This window comes from Emys orbicularis, chromosome 2 (genome assembly GCF_028017835.1).
Source record: "Emys orbicularis isolate rEmyOrb1 chromosome 2, rEmyOrb1.hap1, whole genome shotgun sequence".
Taxonomy (NCBI): Eukaryota; Metazoa; Chordata; order Testudines; family Emydidae; genus Emys; species Emys orbicularis.
The window spans coordinates 74,566,768-74,587,011 of record NC_088684.1 but is presented as its reverse complement, the minus strand read 5'-3'; the positions used below and the strand labels follow the sequence as shown (position 1 = coordinate 74,587,011).

General features: G+C 44.4%; 1 protein-coding gene across 1 annotated transcript in view; it reads right to left on the bottom strand.

Moving 5' to 3' along the window:
• The window catches only part of PRKDC (protein kinase, DNA-activated, catalytic subunit), a 147,699-nt gene that overhangs the window by 8,120 nt on the left and 119,335 nt on the right, over nucleotides 1-20,244 (bottom strand). The window contains exons 69-80 of the mRNA XM_065397886.1: nucleotides 19,338-19,527; nucleotides 16,880-17,054; nucleotides 16,568-16,758; nucleotides 13,725-13,905; nucleotides 12,856-13,016; nucleotides 8,229-8,440; nucleotides 6,890-6,977; nucleotides 6,043-6,186; nucleotides 2,696-2,897; nucleotides 2,006-2,073; nucleotides 1,375-1,595; nucleotides 766-858 (exon numbers count right to left, since the gene is read on the bottom strand). Coding sequence (XP_065253958.1) covers nucleotides 766-858; nucleotides 1,375-1,595; nucleotides 2,006-2,073; nucleotides 2,696-2,897; nucleotides 6,043-6,186; nucleotides 6,890-6,977; nucleotides 8,229-8,440; nucleotides 12,856-13,016; nucleotides 13,725-13,905; nucleotides 16,568-16,758; nucleotides 16,880-17,054; nucleotides 19,338-19,527 — 1,926 coding nt within the window. The remainder of the gene's footprint in view (nucleotides 1-765; nucleotides 859-1,374; nucleotides 1,596-2,005; nucleotides 2,074-2,695; nucleotides 2,898-6,042; nucleotides 6,187-6,889; nucleotides 6,978-8,228; nucleotides 8,441-12,855; nucleotides 13,017-13,724; nucleotides 13,906-16,567; nucleotides 16,759-16,879; nucleotides 17,055-19,337; nucleotides 19,528-20,244) is intronic.

Genomic DNA, 20,244 nt, shown 5'->3' with positions numbered 1-20,244 from the left:
TGGTGTGAGACTTGATTCCACAACCCTGGTTCAAAAACAAAAGAGCTTGCAAATCAATCATGCCAATATCTAGATAAATCTAAACAAAACTATGTAATGGGAACAAAGCAGTTAGTTAGTGAAAGTTATTCCTAAAGCCTCACAAAGATAATAGAGATTGAAAAATTAGAATTCATCTGATTCTACAAATGTTCATCCTTTGAAAACCAACAGCCAGGAGACAGAAAACTAGAATTTCTAAAATCCACTCGTCATGCAAAGGCAACATTTCTTTTAAACTCAGATAGACTTGTATTTCATGTAGTTATAGGCAATATCCTCAATTACGGACTCATTGCTGAACACACAGTTTTCTAAGTAACTCTCTCTCCTTGCTGACCTAAGTCCACTTCCTGCTTGTTCAAAGCAAGAGATCAAAATCCTTCACTTGTAAAATCATAATCTGTTGATAAGGAAATAGTGATGATAACGTCATAGAGGATTACAAACTCCCTGTTTACGCAAATTGGGTGGCGGATATGGATGACAGGTACAATGGTACTCATTAAACAGCTGCCAATACTAATTTGGGTCAGGAAGTACTAAAGAGACTTCTGGCTTACAAATACTTTATTTATTTATTTTACACCATTAAGCCTAGGTTTTTCATCAGACAAACAGAATTTGAAAAAGAGCCCAGTAATAGTAGCCAATGAGGTTTATCTGAGGCGTGATTATTGCTAGTTGAAAATTTCTATTCATGTGGGCAGTTAAAACCAGCATCACCTGTGATAGTCATCTTTTTCCTCTTCGGTCATGCTTTCCATAAGGAAATTCTTTAAGGTACAGGTATTTTCCAACCACTCAATCAGCCCTAATCTGAAACAAAAGAAATCATGTGTGGGAACAAAACCCTCAGAGTTTAATTGAAAAAGAGGAGCAATATAACTAGAAAGCAGCATGGTCCAGTTGATAGGTCACAAGACTGTAGGTTTTGTTCCTGACTCTGGTAAAGATCATTGTCTTGGGCAAGTCTCAAATGTTGTGCCTCAGTTTCCTTATCCTTAAAACAGGATAATAGGATTTACCCAACTTTGGGACATGCTGTGAGGTCTAAACTCAGGGAGTTTTATATAAACTGCCAAGTTATAATTATAAACCCAAATATATTCAGAAAAATAATTGCCAGACATGGCACTTTCGACAAATTAAAAATATCATGTAAATGGTCTAAAAAAAGTTTCATATCATATAAAACAATTCCCAGAGCCAAGTGCCAAAAATTTTTGCACCAGCATTTGGCACAAAGAAATCCCACCCCCCAGCACAAAGAAGCTATGTGACTTTTGATGTGAGGATTTTTATCCCTGAATGACAAGACCACAAAGTCCCTACCTGGTTGTCATGGGTATGACTTTGTAAGTTTTTATCTGCATGTTCCTTTGGCTGCAGGCAGCATCTTGGGAAAGGATAATATTCATGACATCAAAGAGCTCCTCAATGCGCTGGTCCTGCCGGAGATCTTCACCACCTTTGACAAGAAAGGGATGTTCCCGCTCGTCACTGCCTCGGATGTTTATACGTTTTGGTTTCCTGATAGACTCCATTACTTTTATCTTGAAGGGAGGGAAAAAAGCAAAACATTTTTGGCACAGGTGAGAAAATGCATTGCTGTAGCATCAGGGCTATCACTTAAACTCCTGGGCCTCTTGTATTCCTGTGTTCTGTGATCATGTTGTTCTTGCACCACTAGACTCCTTTATTTTTTACTAATTTAGAAAAGTGTAGATAAATCCATTGCCTCTGCAGAAAGCACCCAATTATCCATATAGAAAACACCCAAACTAATATCAATGTGTATTTAATGATGATGTTATAATGGCCATCTAATTAATAAGATTAATCCTTTGTGTACTGTTAGATATCTGCTTACACACTGCTTCTCTCCCCCGCAAAAACACTATACTGAGCCATGTTTTTACATTAGAAGCCAAAAGGGATATTGTCTTTAAAGTTGTTAGCATACCCGTTCATCAAATCCAGAGATTTTTGCATGGTATTCTGGCAATGGTTTACCTTTACCATCATACTGACCTGAAGTAAAAATAAAACAAAGAGGCATACAGTCTTCATTTAAATATTAAAATATTTAAAAATTAAACTTTAGTTAATGATGGCATGCATATTCAGCCTAATATTGCATCTTATTAAACTAGTAGAAAACTAAGATTTTAAAAGTGTATATTTAAACACAGTATTTCATTTTGTCGTTCAGTGACGTATTATTTTTTCACCTATGCCATTAGATTTTGGAACTATTTTGCTTTCAGAGGTCAGATCTTTTTCAAACTAGAATGCAAATCCATTAGATCTTTGTTTAAAACCTGCTGGGATCAAGGAGTTAGAAGCAACATAAAAGTTCAATGATTTTTTTTTTTTTTTTTTTTTTTTAAGAAAAAAGACATTTTAAAATATCACAGCAGTAAATATAGCTAAATCTAGTCTTAAGAAGAAGAGAATCCTGGTAGTTTGAGACAGAAAAGATCCCTCCGATTACCAAATGCTTCCCCCTGCAATGGCAGGATACAGGGCCACAGAGAGGACGCATAAGGAATCAAACTGAGAAGACTCTTGTTCTTAGCTAAAGAAGACTGGAACTTACGGGTAACTACTATTCCTGTAAGAGTTCACTATCTATACTGAAATGGTAGCATACCAGGGATCTCCAGTTCGTTCCTCATGAATTCAGCTTTGAAGTCACTCATCCAAGGTGAGCATTCTTTCAGATTTCCAGGTTCTTTCTGGTCTTTCATTTTTGAAAGGAGAGAGAATGCAATTCTACTGAAGTCATCAGCCTTCATATCGAACAGCTTCGAGCCGCCTTTTCCAAAATGACTGCTAAAATCCTTCCCAAAGGTCTGAAGTTGAAATTAATTTACAGTAAAGGAATTAAAGTTCACTTGATACATAGCAAGATCACACTGTGATCAGAGGCACAGCACTGCATTTTTAGAGAATCAGTTTCATTCTAGTGGGGATTTGTTTTTGGAATCCCTGGACATCGTAATTAATTATTAAGACAAGTCCTCTCTAACATCTTATTTATACAAATAGCTGTAAGCAACTTAGAAGTATGACCTATCATTTTATTTCTCTATAAAGCATCATGAACATCTATGACCCTGTAGTAAGAAAGAAATAAAATGAGCTGTCAAGGGCATTGCATTCTGATTCCCATAGAGACTGTGAAATGAGGATTAGCAGAAAAATTCCCACTATAGAGGATCTGAGCAATATTCTAAGGTGGCTCAGACAACTGTTAGAGTATTTTCTCTATCATTTATGTTTTAGTTCAGAGGTGGGCAAACTACGGCCTGCAGGACCATCCTGCCTGGCCCTTGAGCTCCTGGCTGGGGAGGCTAGCCCCCAGCCCCTCCCCTGCTATCCTCCCTCCCCCACAGCCTCAGCTCGCCATGCCGCCAATGCTCTGGGCAATGGTGCTGCGAGCTCCTGCCGGGCAGCACGGCTGGCTCCGGCCAGGCGGTACGGTTGCCAGTCCTGGTGCTCTGAGTGGCATGGTAAGGGGGTGGGGAGGTTGGATAAAGGGCAGGGGATTCCAGGGGGCAGTCAGGGGGCAGGGGTGTGGATAGGGGTTGGGGCAGTCAGGGAGCAGGGTGGATTGGCTAGGGGCTGGGGTCCTGGGGGGGAGGGGGGGGGGGAAGTGGTTAGGGGAGGGGGGTTCTGGGGTGTGTGTCAGGGGACAAGGAGCAGTGGGGGTTGGATGGGTCCGGGGTTCTGAGTGGGGCCGTCAGGGGGCGGGAAGTGGGAGGGGTGGGGGGCCAGGCTGTTTGGGGAGGCACAGCCTTCCCTACCTGGCCCTCCATACAGTTTCGGAACCCCGATGTTGCCAGGCCAAAAAGTTTGCCCACCCCGTTTTAGTTGAAAGTTTTTTGGCTTTGAGTTTAGTTTTCTTTCTTGTTTGGTTACTAGATTAATAGATTCTAAGGCCAGAAGGGACCACTGTGGTCATCTAGTCTGACCTCCTGTATGACACAGGCCATAGAACTTCCCCAAAAGAATTCCCAGAGCAGATCTTTTAGTAAAACATCCAACCTTGATTTAAAAATTGTCAGTGATGGAGAATCCACCACAATCCTTGGTAAATTATTCCAGTGATTAATTACTCTCATTATTTACACCCTATTTCCAGTCTAAACTTCGAATTCATCTTCCAGCCATTGGAACATGTTATATCTTTCTCTGCTAGACTGAAGAGCCCGTTATCAAATATTTGTTCCTCACTGCAGTCAAGTCACCTTTAACCTTCTTTTTGTTAAGCTAAATAGATTGAGCTCCTTGAGTATATCGCTATAACATACTTATTGAATTGTGGGCACCACAACTGGACACAGTATTCCAGCAGCAGTCACACCAGTGCTGAATACAGAGGTAATAACCTCTCTGCTCCTACTTGAGATTCCCGCTTATGTTTCACAAGATCGCATTAGCTCTTTTGGCCACAGCGTCACACAGAGCGCTCAAGTTCAGATGATTATCCACCGCCACCCCCAAATGTTATTTCAGAATCAGAGTCCCCCATCCTGTAAGTATGGTCTACATTCTTTGTTCCCAGATATATACACATATATTTAGCCATTTTAAATTCTTTTTTCCCCCCCCGCACCCCGTTAACTAAGGCCTTGGCTACACTGGCAATTCACAGCGCTGCACTTGCTGCGCTCAGGGGTGTGAAAAAACACCCCCCCTGAGCGCAGCGAGTGCAGCGCTGTAAAGCGCCAGTGTAATCAGCGCCTGCAGCGCTGCACGCTCCCTCGCAGCGCTGCAAGCTATTCCCCTCGGAGAGGTGGAGTACTTGCAGCGCTGCGAGAGAGCTCTCGCAGCGCTGGCGGCGCGACTACACTCGCGCTTCACAGCGCTGCCGTGGCAGCGCTGTGAATCCGCGAGTGTAGCCAAGGCCATAGTGATCTAGATTGCTCTGAATTGGTGACCTGTCCTCTTCATTATCTACCACTCCCCCATTTTTTGTTTCGTCTGCAAACTTTATCAAGTGATGGTTTCATATTTTCTTCCAGGTCATTTAAATGTGTACATCACTTACAGTGCTGCACTGAATAGAAGATACTGTATGAGGAATGGCCCATTTAACGATCTAAACACAGATATTTTTATTATATCACAGTCACTTGGTAAAAGTAGGCGGGGCTGCACAAAAGTAAAACAAGTTCCACTGAAGACAAGATCAATGTAGTGTGTGTGTTGTGCTGCACATTTAATCAAATTTATGATTAAAAACCTCCTTTCTTTTGTGTGTTCTTGAAATATATCAGAATATTTTTAATTTTGATGAAAATTAGTTAAGCTAGCGAGGACTTGACCTAATAATTAATTGCAATGTGCAGAGATTCCAAACTCAAATCCACTAATCCCCATTAGAATGAAACTGCTTCTCTAAAAATGCAATGCTGAAAACCATCAGCACGTTTAACATTAAAAAAAGCACACACACTATATATATATACACACACACACACACACGTACACAAACTCTTCCTTCTCTATTTCTTTGTCACTAAGTGTTCAGATATTTCAGGATTCTCTGCAGAGCCACAGCCATCAACAAGACCCCAATTAAACTGTCCATCTGATGCCTCTAAAGCATTAGGTTAGGAATAAGAGGCCAGAGTACCACATAAGTACATAGGCAGAAAGCTTTGGGTAGGGACAGAGGCAAATGCACTGGCATGTAAGCAGAGAGGAATGGCTGAACAAGTGTAAACTAATGCCTCAGGTGGGAACATTCTACATGGCAGAGACGTCAAGAAGTGTCAGCTGAACTGTAACAAAACTAAAGCATCACAGATACTAATTAACAAGTATTGAAGGCCCAGTCCTAACTCAATCATTCATATGAATGAGGGCTGCAGGATTGGGCCAGAACCTCCTATCTGATTGATACTGTCCTTTTTAACTTTCCAGTATAACCTTCCCATCCCATTACTCACCAACAGTATTCGATATCATTGAGAGGGATTTCATACATACCTGAATAAATCTCTTTCTGAACAACCCAAGACCTGGAGCTTGTAAATCTCCTAAGTTTCTGTACATTCCTTCATACATTTCCTTAAGGTTATTTTTATTTCTCTGAGTTTTTCCCAACTCATTTTTGACATCCTCAACCCAATCCTGTGAATACAGAGAGAAAGGGCTGAGGACTGAAGAAAATGATTTACACACCCTCTCTTTTGTAACCCAGTCAGATGGTATTAGGTCTACTGATGATGTGAATTAGAATTAAAAAGTCTGCTATAATCATTTTAGAGCAAGCTGAAAGCTACAGGAGTGCTATGTAAAATGCTGTTTCTTATACTTTATTTTTTATAATGTTTATTACAGTAGTGCCAGGAGGCCAACTGAGTACAGGGCCCCATTGTGCGAGGCACTGTACAAAGATAGAATAAGACAGTCCCTAACCTAAAGAGTTTAAACTCTAAATACACAAGACAGACATAAGTAGGGTTAAGAGGTATATCGAACAAACAGAAGGAACAATGCAATGATTGAAAACATTATGTTAGTTCTACCATATCTTCTGCTTTCGTTTTGTTATTTAAATCCTTTCACTGAGGTTATATTAGGAGGGGATTAGCTAGACGAAGAGCTAAAGGGAAGGAGCAAGAATGGTTAGAGATAATGAGGAAGGGGCTAACAGCCGATCAGAACAGGGAGAGAATGTTCAGAGTAAAAATTGCAGAAAGCACTCTGATGACATCATCTGTGGCCATCAATCCCTGACAATCCCTGCAACTGTTCTCCAGCATCAGTCTGGCTGGCTCCTCTCTGCATTGTCTCTCTCAAAGGCCACATGACTGAGGGGTTCCTAGTGTACCTTAAAGAGCATCACTGGATTAGAAAGCTGTTCCAGGGCATGAACAAAATCTTGAATCACTCCTCCTCTGTCTAATTTACTCTTTATCCTGCAAAAGAACAGACCATCAGAATTGGGCAACAAAAGCTGCCATCAGCATATTCTTGTCCAGTCTTCACACAAATACTATGTGTAAAACCTGAACAAATGAAATTCTGTGGGGCTCAGGGACAAGGAGGACTTGAGGATGGGAATTCTCTCTCAGGCTGCAGAGGAACAGCAGTGCCTCTAATGCACGTAGGTCTGTCCATCTCTCTCTCTCTGCAACTTGTTATTTTTTGGTATTTGCTAAGAGTCTGCTGTGAAAATAGCAACATTTTGAACTGGCAGCTCTCCAGTGGGTACAGCAATCAGCATTAACAAGACTGTATACATCCAGCACATGCCACTGAAGCGGTGTGTGGGTTATTTATTCTGAGTAGCACAAGAAGTGTGGACCTATGCCTTCTTGTCTCAAACTAAGAAATAATGCAAAAGTCATGAGCAAAGACAAAGGGACACATACAATAATAGTAATTTTACAAGGATTGTGTGATAGGCATTACAATGACATGGTAGTCAACTAAAACAGCTCTTGCCCCACCAACAGATGGTGGTGAAAAGCAATGCCAGGGAGACTGTGATGGCTCAGGGCCCTAGAATAAGGGAGCAGTGTGTTTTACACAATAGGAGCAACCTTCCAAAAAGGAAAGCCTGGGCACTCACCTCACTGCTCTTTTTGATGTACAAGGATAGTTTTTTTAATTCGTTAAATTACTTTTTAATTAACAAGTGTCTTTGCTCATTTTGTTACATTTGAAAGATTATAAACGTCAGAGCCTCACTTTCCTCTTTGCTAAAGGATCTTAGCAAACGTTAGCAGATATGAATAGTGATTTTACTGGAGATTGAGTTGTGGATTTCCCTCAACCCTAGCAGAGCAGACAAGGAAGGAACCTCACTCTATGATTTTGCACCTGAAACTTTATACTTCAAAAGAGCAGGAAAAGGCAAACATATTTTTCTTTTATTTTTTGTAGTTCATTTTTATAGGGCTGTGGGAGGCTAAGCATGAGCAAGGATTGTGGGTGCTCAGCACCTCTGAAAATAATCTAACCACTTATTTAAGTTCTTAAATATGGATGTAGGTGCCTAATTTTAGGCACCCACATTAGAAACGTTGGCCTAAGTACCTGTTTTTCCATGCCTTCGAACCAAGCACAGGAGATACCAGAATTTATCTAATATCTTCTATGCTTTTCACAGACTATCACATCTTATTAAAATCTTATAGATTTGTAAGCAACATTTCAAATACCACCTTGCTACAAACTCCTTGTTCTTGTGGCCAGTTGCAGTGTCTTTGAAGGAATAGTTTTCACTGCTGATCAGGAAAGGATAGACGATTGCCTGTGGGTAGCTATTTGCAATCTCTTCTACAGTATGTTGCACAGCTACAGCTTCCTCTTTGTCAAGCACTGCCATCAACTGGCTAATCCAACCAATGAACTGCCAGCAGGGAACTGATGAAATCTGCAAAACACAGACAGTGTTTTCACCTTCTGTAGATCTTTAAAAATCCAGACTACAAACAAAAGCAAACAAAACTACTCTGTGTTCCAAGTCAGCACGCAGAAACGTGGAAAAATAGAGAACGTTAATTAGATTGCACAGAATGTCCCCTACCAAAGCAATCATTTTCAGTTCTTGATAGGTTTTCATCTGCAAACATTTATGTCTCATTGTCTGAGCCAAGTGAGGCCCTACACTCAACTGGATGGCATTTCTGTGTCTGATTGGATGTAACACAATAACATTTGCATGATGCATCTGATCAATTCCAAACTTTCAAGGAATGTTCTAGGCATCAATGGACAGAACCCTATTGATTTTGGGGAAACCTGGAAAACGGGGAGGAGAAAATTGGGAACACTGAGCTCCTGGTACCTGGTTAGCCCAAAATCAATAGAGTTCAACACAGCAGCTTTAACCAGGTCTGTGTTTGATGTCAGCCATTAACACCTTCCAGCATCACAACATGCCCTGATCTTAGCTCTGCCCTTTGCCTCAATGGAATTTAAAATGTTGACACTCTAAATGACTTATTCAGACAGAAAAGAAACAATAAAGGACCCCTGATGAGTGGCTATTGTTTTTGTGGCATCTGTTATCTAGGACAGACTTCACCCATAACGTTCTAATGGGGAATTCATTACAGTCACAGGGTGTGCCTATGCCAAGTGGCTACAGCAGCACAACTATGGTGCTGCAGTTGTGCCGCGATAGCCTCTGTAGTGTAGATGCTTCCTACATAGACGGAAGGGTATTTTCTGTCAATGTAGTTAATCCATGAGAGGTGATAGCTCAGTTCACGGAAGAATTTTCCCATCAACATACTTGAGTCTATGGTAGGGTTAGGTTGAGCTATGTTGCACAAGGTGCAAAATTTTTCATAGCCTTAAGCGATGCAGCTAGGTTGACTTAAGTTTTAGGTGTAGACCAGGTCGTAGTCTTCCAGTCTTGGCTTCCACAGATACATTCTCAGCTTAGTGGGGACAGGCAAGCTGCGATTCTGTTCCCATGATGCCTTCTCTTGCCAGCATAAACCTATAGTGCAGACACAGCCTGCACCCAGGGGCAGCGAGTTATATACACTCGTGGTGCAGGGTCTCCACCAATATTCAGGGCCCGGGGGCCCAGCTCCACCAATGTTTGGGGCCGGGTTTCTCCCCCGGCCCCACCTGCCACCCCCACGCGCCTCCCCCGAGTGTCCCCCTGGCCACTACTTGCTGCCCCCGCTCACCTCCCCTGGAGCCTGCAGCTCAGGCTGACTCTGCTCCAGTCAGCCAGCTCCCGGCATCAACTGCTGCCGCAGGGTCCTAGTGCCCACCCTTCACTAATGGCAGGGCAGGCTGCCCTTACCCTGCCCTTCCGCCCTAGCCCTGAGCCTCTCCAATGCCACCAACCCCTCAGCCCCAGCCCTCATCCCCCCGCACCCTAATCCTCTGCCCCAGCCCTGAGCCCCCTCCAACGCCACAAACCCCTCAACCCCAGCCCTCATCCTCCCGCATCCTAATCCTCTGCCCCAGCCCTGAGCCCCCTCCTGCATCATGAACCCCTCATCCTCAGCCCCACAGCCGTCACCCCACACCCCAACCCTCTGCCCTAGCCCTGAGCCCCCCTCCCACACCCCAAACCCCTCATCCTCAGCCCCACAGCCCTCACCCCTGCACCCCTTCCTATCCCCGAACTCCCTCCCAGAGCCTGCACCCCCACCCCAAACTCCCTCCCAGAGCCTGCACCTCTCACCCCCTCCTATGCCCCCACCCCCAGCCCAGAGCCTGCACCCAAACTCCGTCCCAGAGCCTGCACTCCTCACCCCCTCCTGCACCCCACCCACTGCCCCAGCCCAGAGCCTGCACCCAGCACCCAAACTCCATCCCAGAGCCTGCACTCTGCACCCCTCCTGCACCCTAATCCCCAGCCCAGGGCCTGCACCCCAGAACTCCTCCCCCCACCCAAACTCCCTCCCAGAGCCTTAGGCAGGAGGGGAGTGGAGTTTGGGGGGGAGGGGGGCGGATTCTGGGCACCACCAACATTTCTACAAACCTGCCACCCATGCCTGCACCAATGGAAGAGATTTTTCTCAGTGGGGTAGGAGCACCACCTTCCTGAAAAAAGTTTGGTTCTGTCAATGGAAGCATTCTTCCATCAAACACAACTGCATCTACACTGGGGGTTAGACCAACCCTAAGATAGGAGTAGTCACAAGGGTGGAGGGGGGGATGTCACAGAGGCCGGGCATGGGGAGAAAGGTGGGGTGTCATACCGAGCCCCTGGCATGGAGTAAAAGGGTTACAAGAAGTCCTTGAAAGAGGGGGATGGGAAACTTGTGGGGGAAAATGAAGGGATACAAGGAGCCCCTCGTGTGTGCAAAGCATTTGGCTGACAGAAGTAAAGTGTGCAGCCCTCTAGTCCAGTGGTTCTCAACCTATTTATCGTTGTGGGCTGCATATGCGGCCCACAAAGTGTTAGCTGGGCCGCAGGTTGAGAACTACCTAATTCCTCCCTCCCCCCCCAAACACCTATGCTCAGCGCCCTCTGCCCAGAGACCCCTCCACAGAGTGGGGCCAGGAGCAGAGAGCTGGGTGTGGGGCAGGGACGCCGACTGCGGACCCTGCTGCACGGGGACCCCAACCCCCGCTGTTTGGGGCCGAGGGGCAGCCAGGACGCCAACCCCGGACCATGCATCCCCTGTGCAGGGCTGGGTGGCAGCCGGCTGCCCCGGACCCCGCTGTAGGGGGCCAGGCGGCAGCCAGGACCCTGACCCTGGACCCTGCTGGGACCCTGTTGTGTGGGGCCGGGCAGCGGGCGGCTGTCTGGAGCCCACCGCCCGCAGGGGAGCCAGGAGCCTGCCCTGCGGCAGGGCAGCTAGGAGCCCATGGCCTTTATTAGCACACAGCTGAGCTGGGCCGCAGCTGTGTGCTAATTGGGCTGCATGTGGCCTGTGGGTTGAGAACCGCTGAATTAAAGGGTCTGGAAATGGCCAGCAGGGGATGGGCAGGTGGTCGCTGTCTGCTGCAGGGAGCCCAGGGCACACTGCAGCCTGGAGTATGCTCATCCCCCCCGGAGGAGACACATAGCAGTGGCTAGTGGGGAGGGACATGCCCCCACATTTCTCCAGCCAGACACCCAGAGGCAAGGAAGCAGCGCTCCCCGTGGCGACAGCACTCTCAGTAATCCCCTTCCCTTTCCTCTCCCCACCCCATCCCCTTTCTTCTCCACACTGTCCCTGTTCCATTCCCCCATCCTACTTCATCCCTCTTCTTTCCCCACTGCCTCTTCCGCCCACCACCCTCTTGCCCTGCCCCCACACAGGCACTCACCAGCTGTCCAGAAACGGGACACAGCACACATAGAAGATGACGGTGATGGGCACTAGGACACAGGAGGCAGCGTCTTGGAGCTCCCTGCCAGCCTAAGCTGAGGAGAGGGACAGAGGGAGCCTCTTCCCTCCCTGACAGCTAAGCAGAGTGGCAGAGAAATCGGGGGATGGAGGAGCTGGGGGGTGGGAGGGAAAGGGGCAATGCCTGCTCAAGCTACAGCTGGCACGGGTTCCCGTGATATCTGGATTTTTAGCGTCCGGTCACCAGTGTTAGCCGATACCTGGCAGTGTGTTCCTGCAGCGCGGGGACACAGAGACAGGAAGGAGCAGGTTGCCAACTGAGCTCCTTCTAAGGCTACATCTACACTACAGGGGGGGGTCGATTTAAGATACGCAAATTCAGCTACGCGAATAGCGTAGCTGAATTCGACGTATCGCAGCCGACTTACCCCGCTGTGAGGACGGCGGCAAAATCGACCTCCGCGGCTTCCCGTCGACGGCTCTTACTCCCACCTTCGCTGGTGGAGTAAGAGCGTCGATTCGGGGATCGATTGTCGCGTCCTGACGGGACGCGATAAATCGATCCCCGAGAGGTCGATTTCTACCCGCCGATTCAGGCGGGTAGTGTAGACCAGGCCTAAGCCACAGGGGACTGCTTGGCCTTTCCTGCTGGCAGGAGCACTCCAGCAGGGCTGCATGAGCAAGCTCCCCCTCACCCGCCTCTAGCCCTGGCTTCAGCCCCAGCCCCTGCCTGACCAGATCGGCAAACTTTTAATTATTTTTAGCACACAGCTGCGGTGCTGGGCTGCAACTGTGTGCTAATTGGGCCGCATGTGACCCATGGGCCATGTGTTGAGAACCGCTGCTCTAGTCTTATTTCTTCATTAACCAACTCAGCAGTTGACTCAGCAAAAAGTGCAATGCAACAAGTTCCCAACATCCCATTAAACTAACATACAGATTTACACAATAATCCAAAATTCAACTTGAAATAAAGGGATTCTGTTCAATAAATATTTGGTTCACAATCAACTTTGCTGTCCCAGGAATGGAAGTAACTAACCTCTCGCGCCATTAGGCCCAGTGTCTCTGCTGGATACCTTTCTATTATTTGCAGGAGCCTAGGAAATTTTAGCCTGGCATCTCTGGAATTCAGTTTTAAAGCCTTTATCATTTTCTCCACTACAATGGCTGGGAATGTCTGCAGATCCAGAGCACTGACATCTGTCAAGAAACATTAAACAAAAATTATCAGAAACACCATCTTTTTTTCATCCCTTTGATCATCTAAAACATTCATCTTTACTTTTAATTGTATTATCTGCTTTCTTGGTGCTCTGTAGGGAATTTTAACTTTTTTTGTTTTTTACTTTGTTCTGTTTCCCATTTGAAGACTTGTTTGAACTGCACACACCACTAGTACGTGTATTCTTGGACTGTAAGCATTAGCTTTTATCAGGAAGCTGCATCATCACTAGTATCTTTCCCATTTTATACACAGCATTGTCGTGGTCTGGGAATGAACAAGAGGAGCAGCTGCTGGATAGGATGCATATCCCACCAGTAAGATGGAGACCTCATGACTCGCTAATGGTGAAGCCAGAAGCAGCTGTCAGAAAGAACAAAAAGGATGTAAATAACATCGAAGTTGAGGACAATCTGTTTACATTTAAATTCAAGCCATATAACCTGCTGGGATTTCAGGAGCAGGGTGAAACCTGATGTATTGTAGGTAAATCCTCCACAACAGGAGTTACTCGCTTGGTATTAAACACCACCTCTTATAAATTCTTCCATGTACAAGAATATTTTCTTTTTAAATTTTCAATGGCCCACCTCTAGCCCCCGCATTTGACTGCTCTCTATTGGCACTCTCCCATCTGAAATTTGCATAACAGCAGGATGAGAAAAATATTTTAATTTCTGACTCACCAGATGAACCTTCTTCCTCTTTACGGAGATGCTTGTCACAGAAATCAACCAAAGTCATGTAAGCATCTATGACTCCAGTCAGGTCTACATGCTCCATAGAGTGAGACTGCACCTCTTCTTCAGCCTTCCTCACTGCAGTGCTGAAGTACTGGAAAGCCTTCTTGTTCAGACCTGCTATCACCTGAAATTCAACCATAAGTGGAAGCCACAATAACAAGAGAGTTCAGCAAATAGTTCACGGTGAATATTCAACAAATTTAGTTTCTTTTTCTGTTTGCAAATGAAGACTGAGCATGTATTTGTCAAATACTTTATGTGAACAGTTCTTGATCTGTAGATCATTCTTGGTTGCAAGTATTCAATATTTGAAATTTGAGCTGTATTGGATACACAGATCATATGGTATTAGTTCTGTTCCCTGTCTGGATAGGCATAAGTTTTAGATTGTGGCTTCCAATGCAAGTCACATTTACTAGTTTAAAATTCACTTTCTGTGAACATTCTCTACAATTTGGTATTTCCAAGCCAGTAAACTCATTCAACAGACTATTTGCAAACAGTTAACATGAAAGAGACACAAACACAGTTGAAGAAATTTAAGTTTTTAGTTTGAATGAATGTTCATGAGAATAAGTGGGGGATTTTTGTTTGTTTTGTTAAAAAGCTCTTTGCCCAGCTCTAGTTTTAAACCTTTATTTATATACAAATTGTGTTTTTTCTGTTATGAGAATTGAGGCACAATGTGGTCATCCCAGATTTCTCTAGTACAATGTACTTAATGGAAGAAATAATTTACAAAGCATTTTACAAACAAACTTACCTAAACTCTGCATACAGATTCAGTCATTTACCAATGCTACCACCTCCTTGGCAGAAACGTGCCAGCTGTTTAGCAGTATTCAGCAATACCACCCAACAGTTTAGGAACAGCAAGTGAAAAATACTGTATCCAATATAAACTACACTGTGAATTTTTTTGGGACAGTCCCAGGATATAATCCTTTTGGCTAGAAGCAGGAGGGAGGATTAATATGATAACAGGCATCTCCTTAAAAATCACTTCCTAGAACTGTATTTCGTGATATATCCCATTATCTTGGAAACTCAACAACTCATGGAAAACTTGGTTTTCTAGAGCTATGCTTGTAGCAAAATGATTCATATTACCTTAAATGAAAGAGCAGACTGCGGCCAGGGACAGAAGCTTGGCTCAGCAACTTGACTGACCTGGCAGCTCAGAGCAGGTAACATTTTGGAGAACAGGGACTTACTTCAGGCAAATTTGAAAAGACTTGGTCTAACTTTTTAAAAACATTTGATTAATCCCTAGTGGATGGAAACCGAGATGTCACTCTCCTTTCTCTGCCCTACCCCCACTTCCTTTCTTTCCTTTCCCTCCCTTTCCATTCTTTCGTCTTTTCTGTTCTTCCCTTATTTGTTTGCGGGGAGGGAGGGAATCAAAATATAAACAAAAAAACCCACATTGTGAATTTTATGTAGGCAAAGGGAAATTATTGAAGTTGGAATTTGGTCAGGAGACAAGTGTGAACACCCTTAGGTCTTGCAGAAGGTACCATGTTATCTCAGTTTGTCTCATCCAGAAGGCAGTACAGTGCCCTCTAGTACCATGCTGGGACACTGGTTAAATACTGACTCAGAGGGAACAGAATCATCCACAAAATTATGGACACCACTTCCTGCAGTATCTTTCTGGAGGTCTCTCAAGTAAGTCTGATCTTTCTTAGTTTTTAAGGATCACAGTGAAAGGTGGTATAGAAGAGATTTCGTGCTCACTTTTCAACTGCTCATTATAAAGAATGTTGTCATTCATTCTGGTAGAGTAACTAGCACAATAATTTTTAACTTCATTTATGAAATATTTATACTAATTTTTGTCCTTGTTGTATTGACACTGTGCATTTACAGATTGTACTGGCTCCTAGAGAGACAAGTAACAGTGTTTGTTCATTCTGACTGTAGCTACTCCCAAGGCTCCTAAGAGAGGGTAGCTATCAAGATCAGCAGATATAAATTGATATACGCAGTCTAACTCTCCATTCGGATCCCTTTGAAAGACATAAGTTCAGTTCTGGGGCATCCTGAACAACTCTGAATATATACATTTGAAGATCTGGTAGGGTCTCCAATTGTGTGCTCTTTATATTGTACTCCTGCTCAATTAAGGCAAAGGACAATGGGACAAATTTTACTTTTTTTTTTTTTTTACTCCTAGCTATGACTGATCATTAAAATGACTAAACAATTATTAAAATAAATAGAAAATTAGCTATATTAATTTTAGGAAGTGACTATCTTCATGGGAGATTCATGCGACCAGCCCTGCCTGATGTTAGCATGGATATCAAAGAGCACCACCCATCCAACTATCAGGCTGGCCTCTGCTCCCACACTCTTCTTGCCCTTGTGCATGCACATGCTCTCGGACAGACGTCCTTCCTCCATGTAAGATGTCGGTAGGGACAAACACTAGCACAATCCTGGAGGCTCTGGACACAGCAGATTCAAAACCTGCTTCCACAAGTTTTACTTTACCATCTTGGTGGCAGTTCGGGGCCTGGAACCTCCTCTCCAGCAGTGAGTGGGAGGGGGACTGTCCAGGGGCAGGAGCCCATGACTGACTAAGCGGGGTCCAGGTCACACTAACAGCAGCTGCAGCACTACTCTCACAGCTGCAGCTCATTGGAGAAATCAGTGCTAGCAGCAGAGAGTACTAGCATGGGTTTACTGTAGTAACGGGCTTAATGTAACTGAGTTAATGAAGTATATAACAAAATTAGCCATATACAGCAATGAGTAAGAAGCTCCTTTCCCTTCTCATTTACCTTCTCAGAATTTTCAGGCCTCTCTCCAGAAAGCATCACGACTTTTCTAGCTTTTTCTTCCTCAATTTTTTCAAGACATCCTGGATCTTTGCTAAGGGCACTGGCCAAAATATGGTAAGTGGTACCCAACAGAAGGTTTTGGTTGCGGAAGGCCACTATGTTCTTACTCAGGTAGTCAGATTTGCTCTCATCTGTTGGAATTCAGAAACAAAGTTGATAATTTGGCAGTAAAATGGATTCCCATTACAAATAGGAAGAGAATCCATAGCATGGGTTCTGCATCAATGGAGTCTGAATAGATAACACTATTACCCAGTAAAGAGATGGTTTTCAACACAGTGAGCATTTGTTCAGGACTATTCTGGCTCTGACTGCGACTATGGCTAAAGCGGCAATAGCTGTGATTCCATCTCAAGAGCCAGTCTTCTCTGGTTTTAGACTCTCTGTGCAGATCCTTCAGAAGCTTCATGGCAACTGAGAAGCTGTTCTACATTAACAGATCAAAATGGGAATTTTCAATAATGCATTAGAAGAAGGGGAAATAAAAAACTACTGTTTGCAGCAAATGAAAAGATCCAAGGATTTTGCAAGAGCCATTACAGGATTCACAAAGTATAACAGGAAAGATCCCGGAAATTCCAGCGAAGTGTGAGGGGCTCCCCCGCCAGGTGGGCTCGGTGTGAAAAACAGGCGTGCGCTAATGGAAGTATTTGATAAAAATAAAAAAATAAACAAACAATCTAGCTCCAGTCATTTTTAACTCATATCCTACTTAAAATACAGAGGTCCCCATGTCAAAATTTTCCAACTTGATATCTAAAATTAGGTCTCTAAATCTATCTTTAGACCCATTAATAAGTGGTTTGACTTTCAGAGGTACTGAGTACCCATAACTCCCACTGATCTCAATGGAGACTTTGGGTATTCAGCACTTCTGAGGAACAGGTCACTTAGGGTTAGATTCAGAAAGGGATTTAGGTGCTTAACTTGTACTTTTGGTGCCTAAATCCCAGGATCAGACACCACTAGTATTAACAAAACTCCCACAGCTCAACTGCCGCTGAATCCTGTAGATGTAACTCACTTGGTGCATAATTTTTTGCAGTAAAAGTTCCCTAGGCACCTATGTTTCTGCCTCTATGTACGTGAACCTCTGCTCCATTCTAGACATCTGGACACCTAAGCCCCAGTGTGATGCACAACCTGGGGAAAGACAGGTGTTCCTCCACCTAACTTGCATACAGGGCCTAAGCTGGTAAGCAGGCTCAGACCTTGCCTGCTGGATTCGGCACCACAGGTAAGCTCACACAAAACAGACAATGGGACGTAGCTCAGTCTTTATGATATTCATGTGTAACATGGAAAACCGGTTCAAGGGATCGGCAAGTGAGGGCCCCAATCACTAAGTACGGAATATTCTGATGTGGCCCTCCCTCAGTCTCTCCTGTAGAAGCAGTTCCATTGTGGATAAATAATTAGAGAGTCATTAGGCTGGAAAGCGAGAGAGAGCCTGGTGGTTTGAGCACTCACCCAGGTTGTGGGAGTCCCAGGATCCAGTCTCCCTGCTCTAATGACTAATTATTTTTCCTTTTGAAGCTTTTCCTCTCTGGAAAGAGTGTCGGAGCCCCACATAAGAATATCCCATAGCCCAATGGTTAAGGCACTTGCCTGAGAGGTGGTGGCAGATCCCTGTTCAGATCCCTTCTTCCCCTCAAGAATGGGGGGCGGGGGGGGGGGGGGGGAAGAGCTTGAACCCAGGGTCAGCCACATCCCAGGTGAGTGCTCTAACCACTGGGCTAAAAGTTATGAGAGCCTCTCCTCCTCCCCCCACACCTGGTGTCTTGGAAAAATGACATAGGTGCCTAACTCCAAGAGAGGGTTTGCAGCTGAGACTCCCAAGGAGAGGAAGGCACCTCCCAGCAGTCTGGACTTAGATGCTCTACTCCCTGAGAGGGCCGGGGTTTAAGACACTCCCCCTTTGCCTTAGCATCTCCCATTGGCTAGCTTAGGCAGGGAGCATCCTAGCATGCTGGCTTTCGTGAATCCTATTTTTAGGTGCCTATCTCACTCCATTCATCATATAGGATGCCTGAGAACTTAGCTCAGGCTTTGTGAATCTCAGTTATTTTCTAGGTGCCTAAAAGTTAGGCATGGTGCATGGAGTATCACAATGCCTCAGTCCCTTTGTGAATCTAGCCCCTCATTGCTAACTTTAGACAAACACTGGCCACAATATCTATTAATGTTATACAAGAAAAAACAAAGCATTTCAGTGTTAGTGACTGGGGCAAGATAAGTGATATTGGTTCAATCTCAGTTTGGTCTGTATTGTTTTATACAGAACATTTATCTTATGCGCTAGTAAATTTACAAATCAAAGTATGTTATTAGAAATATAAATGCAGTAAATTAAAGAGCTTTAAAATGTGATACATTATGCTACTTTTTCTTGCACACACACGCCCCCCACAGGCCCACAACTATAACATTTCTGATGCTTTATTTATTTGTTCTGGAAAGTACCAGGAACATCTGGTGAACAAAAAGAGCCTTTGGGCACATTTCCTGAAATAGCACATTGTAGAAAAGTTGTTAATTAACAGTAGTCATCTACAATTCTGTAGAAAAGGAACCAGGCATTCAAGAACATACTGTTGGGGGAAATCCTGCATTGGCAGCAGTATGACCTGGACAACCTAATCTGTCTTTTCCAGTTCTAATAGCTATGGTTTTCTGATGAATCAAGCACTACCAGACAGTGAAGAGTCACCTGTTTCCTGGCACTCGCTATCATCTTCATTTTCATGTTAAATTTGCAGCTTCTAATCATTGAATGAATGTCTTCTTCCTGCATATCTGTTTCCATTTGGTCACCAACATCTCCCCTTCCATCCACCTCCATACTATCATCAGCCTGGATGTTAGGCAGTTTCTCCTGAATTTTTCCAAGAAAGAAACACCTACACAATGGTGAAAGGAAATAAGACATTAACATACAGTGGGAAGCACACAGGTGATTTTAAACCTTCCTCTCCTTGATCTATATTCAATGCTGCCATATTTCCCACTGGTAAATATGGCTAAGTGGCTTCAATCACTGACTGATGTCATTTATTATTAGTGATTGTGAACCTCTTCAGTAAGGAGTAGGCATATTCAACTAATAAAATTAACAATCACAACCAGGGTGGACTGACCTAATGAGTACCCCTAGGTCTTGAAATGGTGTCCCTTACACATATTTCGTTTTTTAATCCTGGCTATGGGGTTAGGATTTTTATTGGAGACTATGGAGTTTAGGTGCTAGAAAATGTCCATAATTACATTTTTACTAGAATACTACCCCAAATGTACCAAGACAAACCTATAGCCCTTGCCCTGATGCCAGCATCACTGTAAGAAACATGTAGACTGGCTTATAAACTATAAATGCCAGCTAGAGCTGACTGAAAGTTGGGATTTCCAGTTCATGGAAAATTTCAATATTTCAAAGAGCAGTGGTGAAGTTGACAAGAATCATGTCAATTTCAGTCAGCAGCTGCCAGGGTTCCCAGCCTCTGGGGGTCCAGGGCAGCCCCACTATGTGCACAGCCCTGACACTGGGAGCTGCAGAGCTTCCAGACATCTGGGCCTGCTGGCTCCAAGTCTTTCAAGTGGGTGGGTCCTGGGAGCCAGTT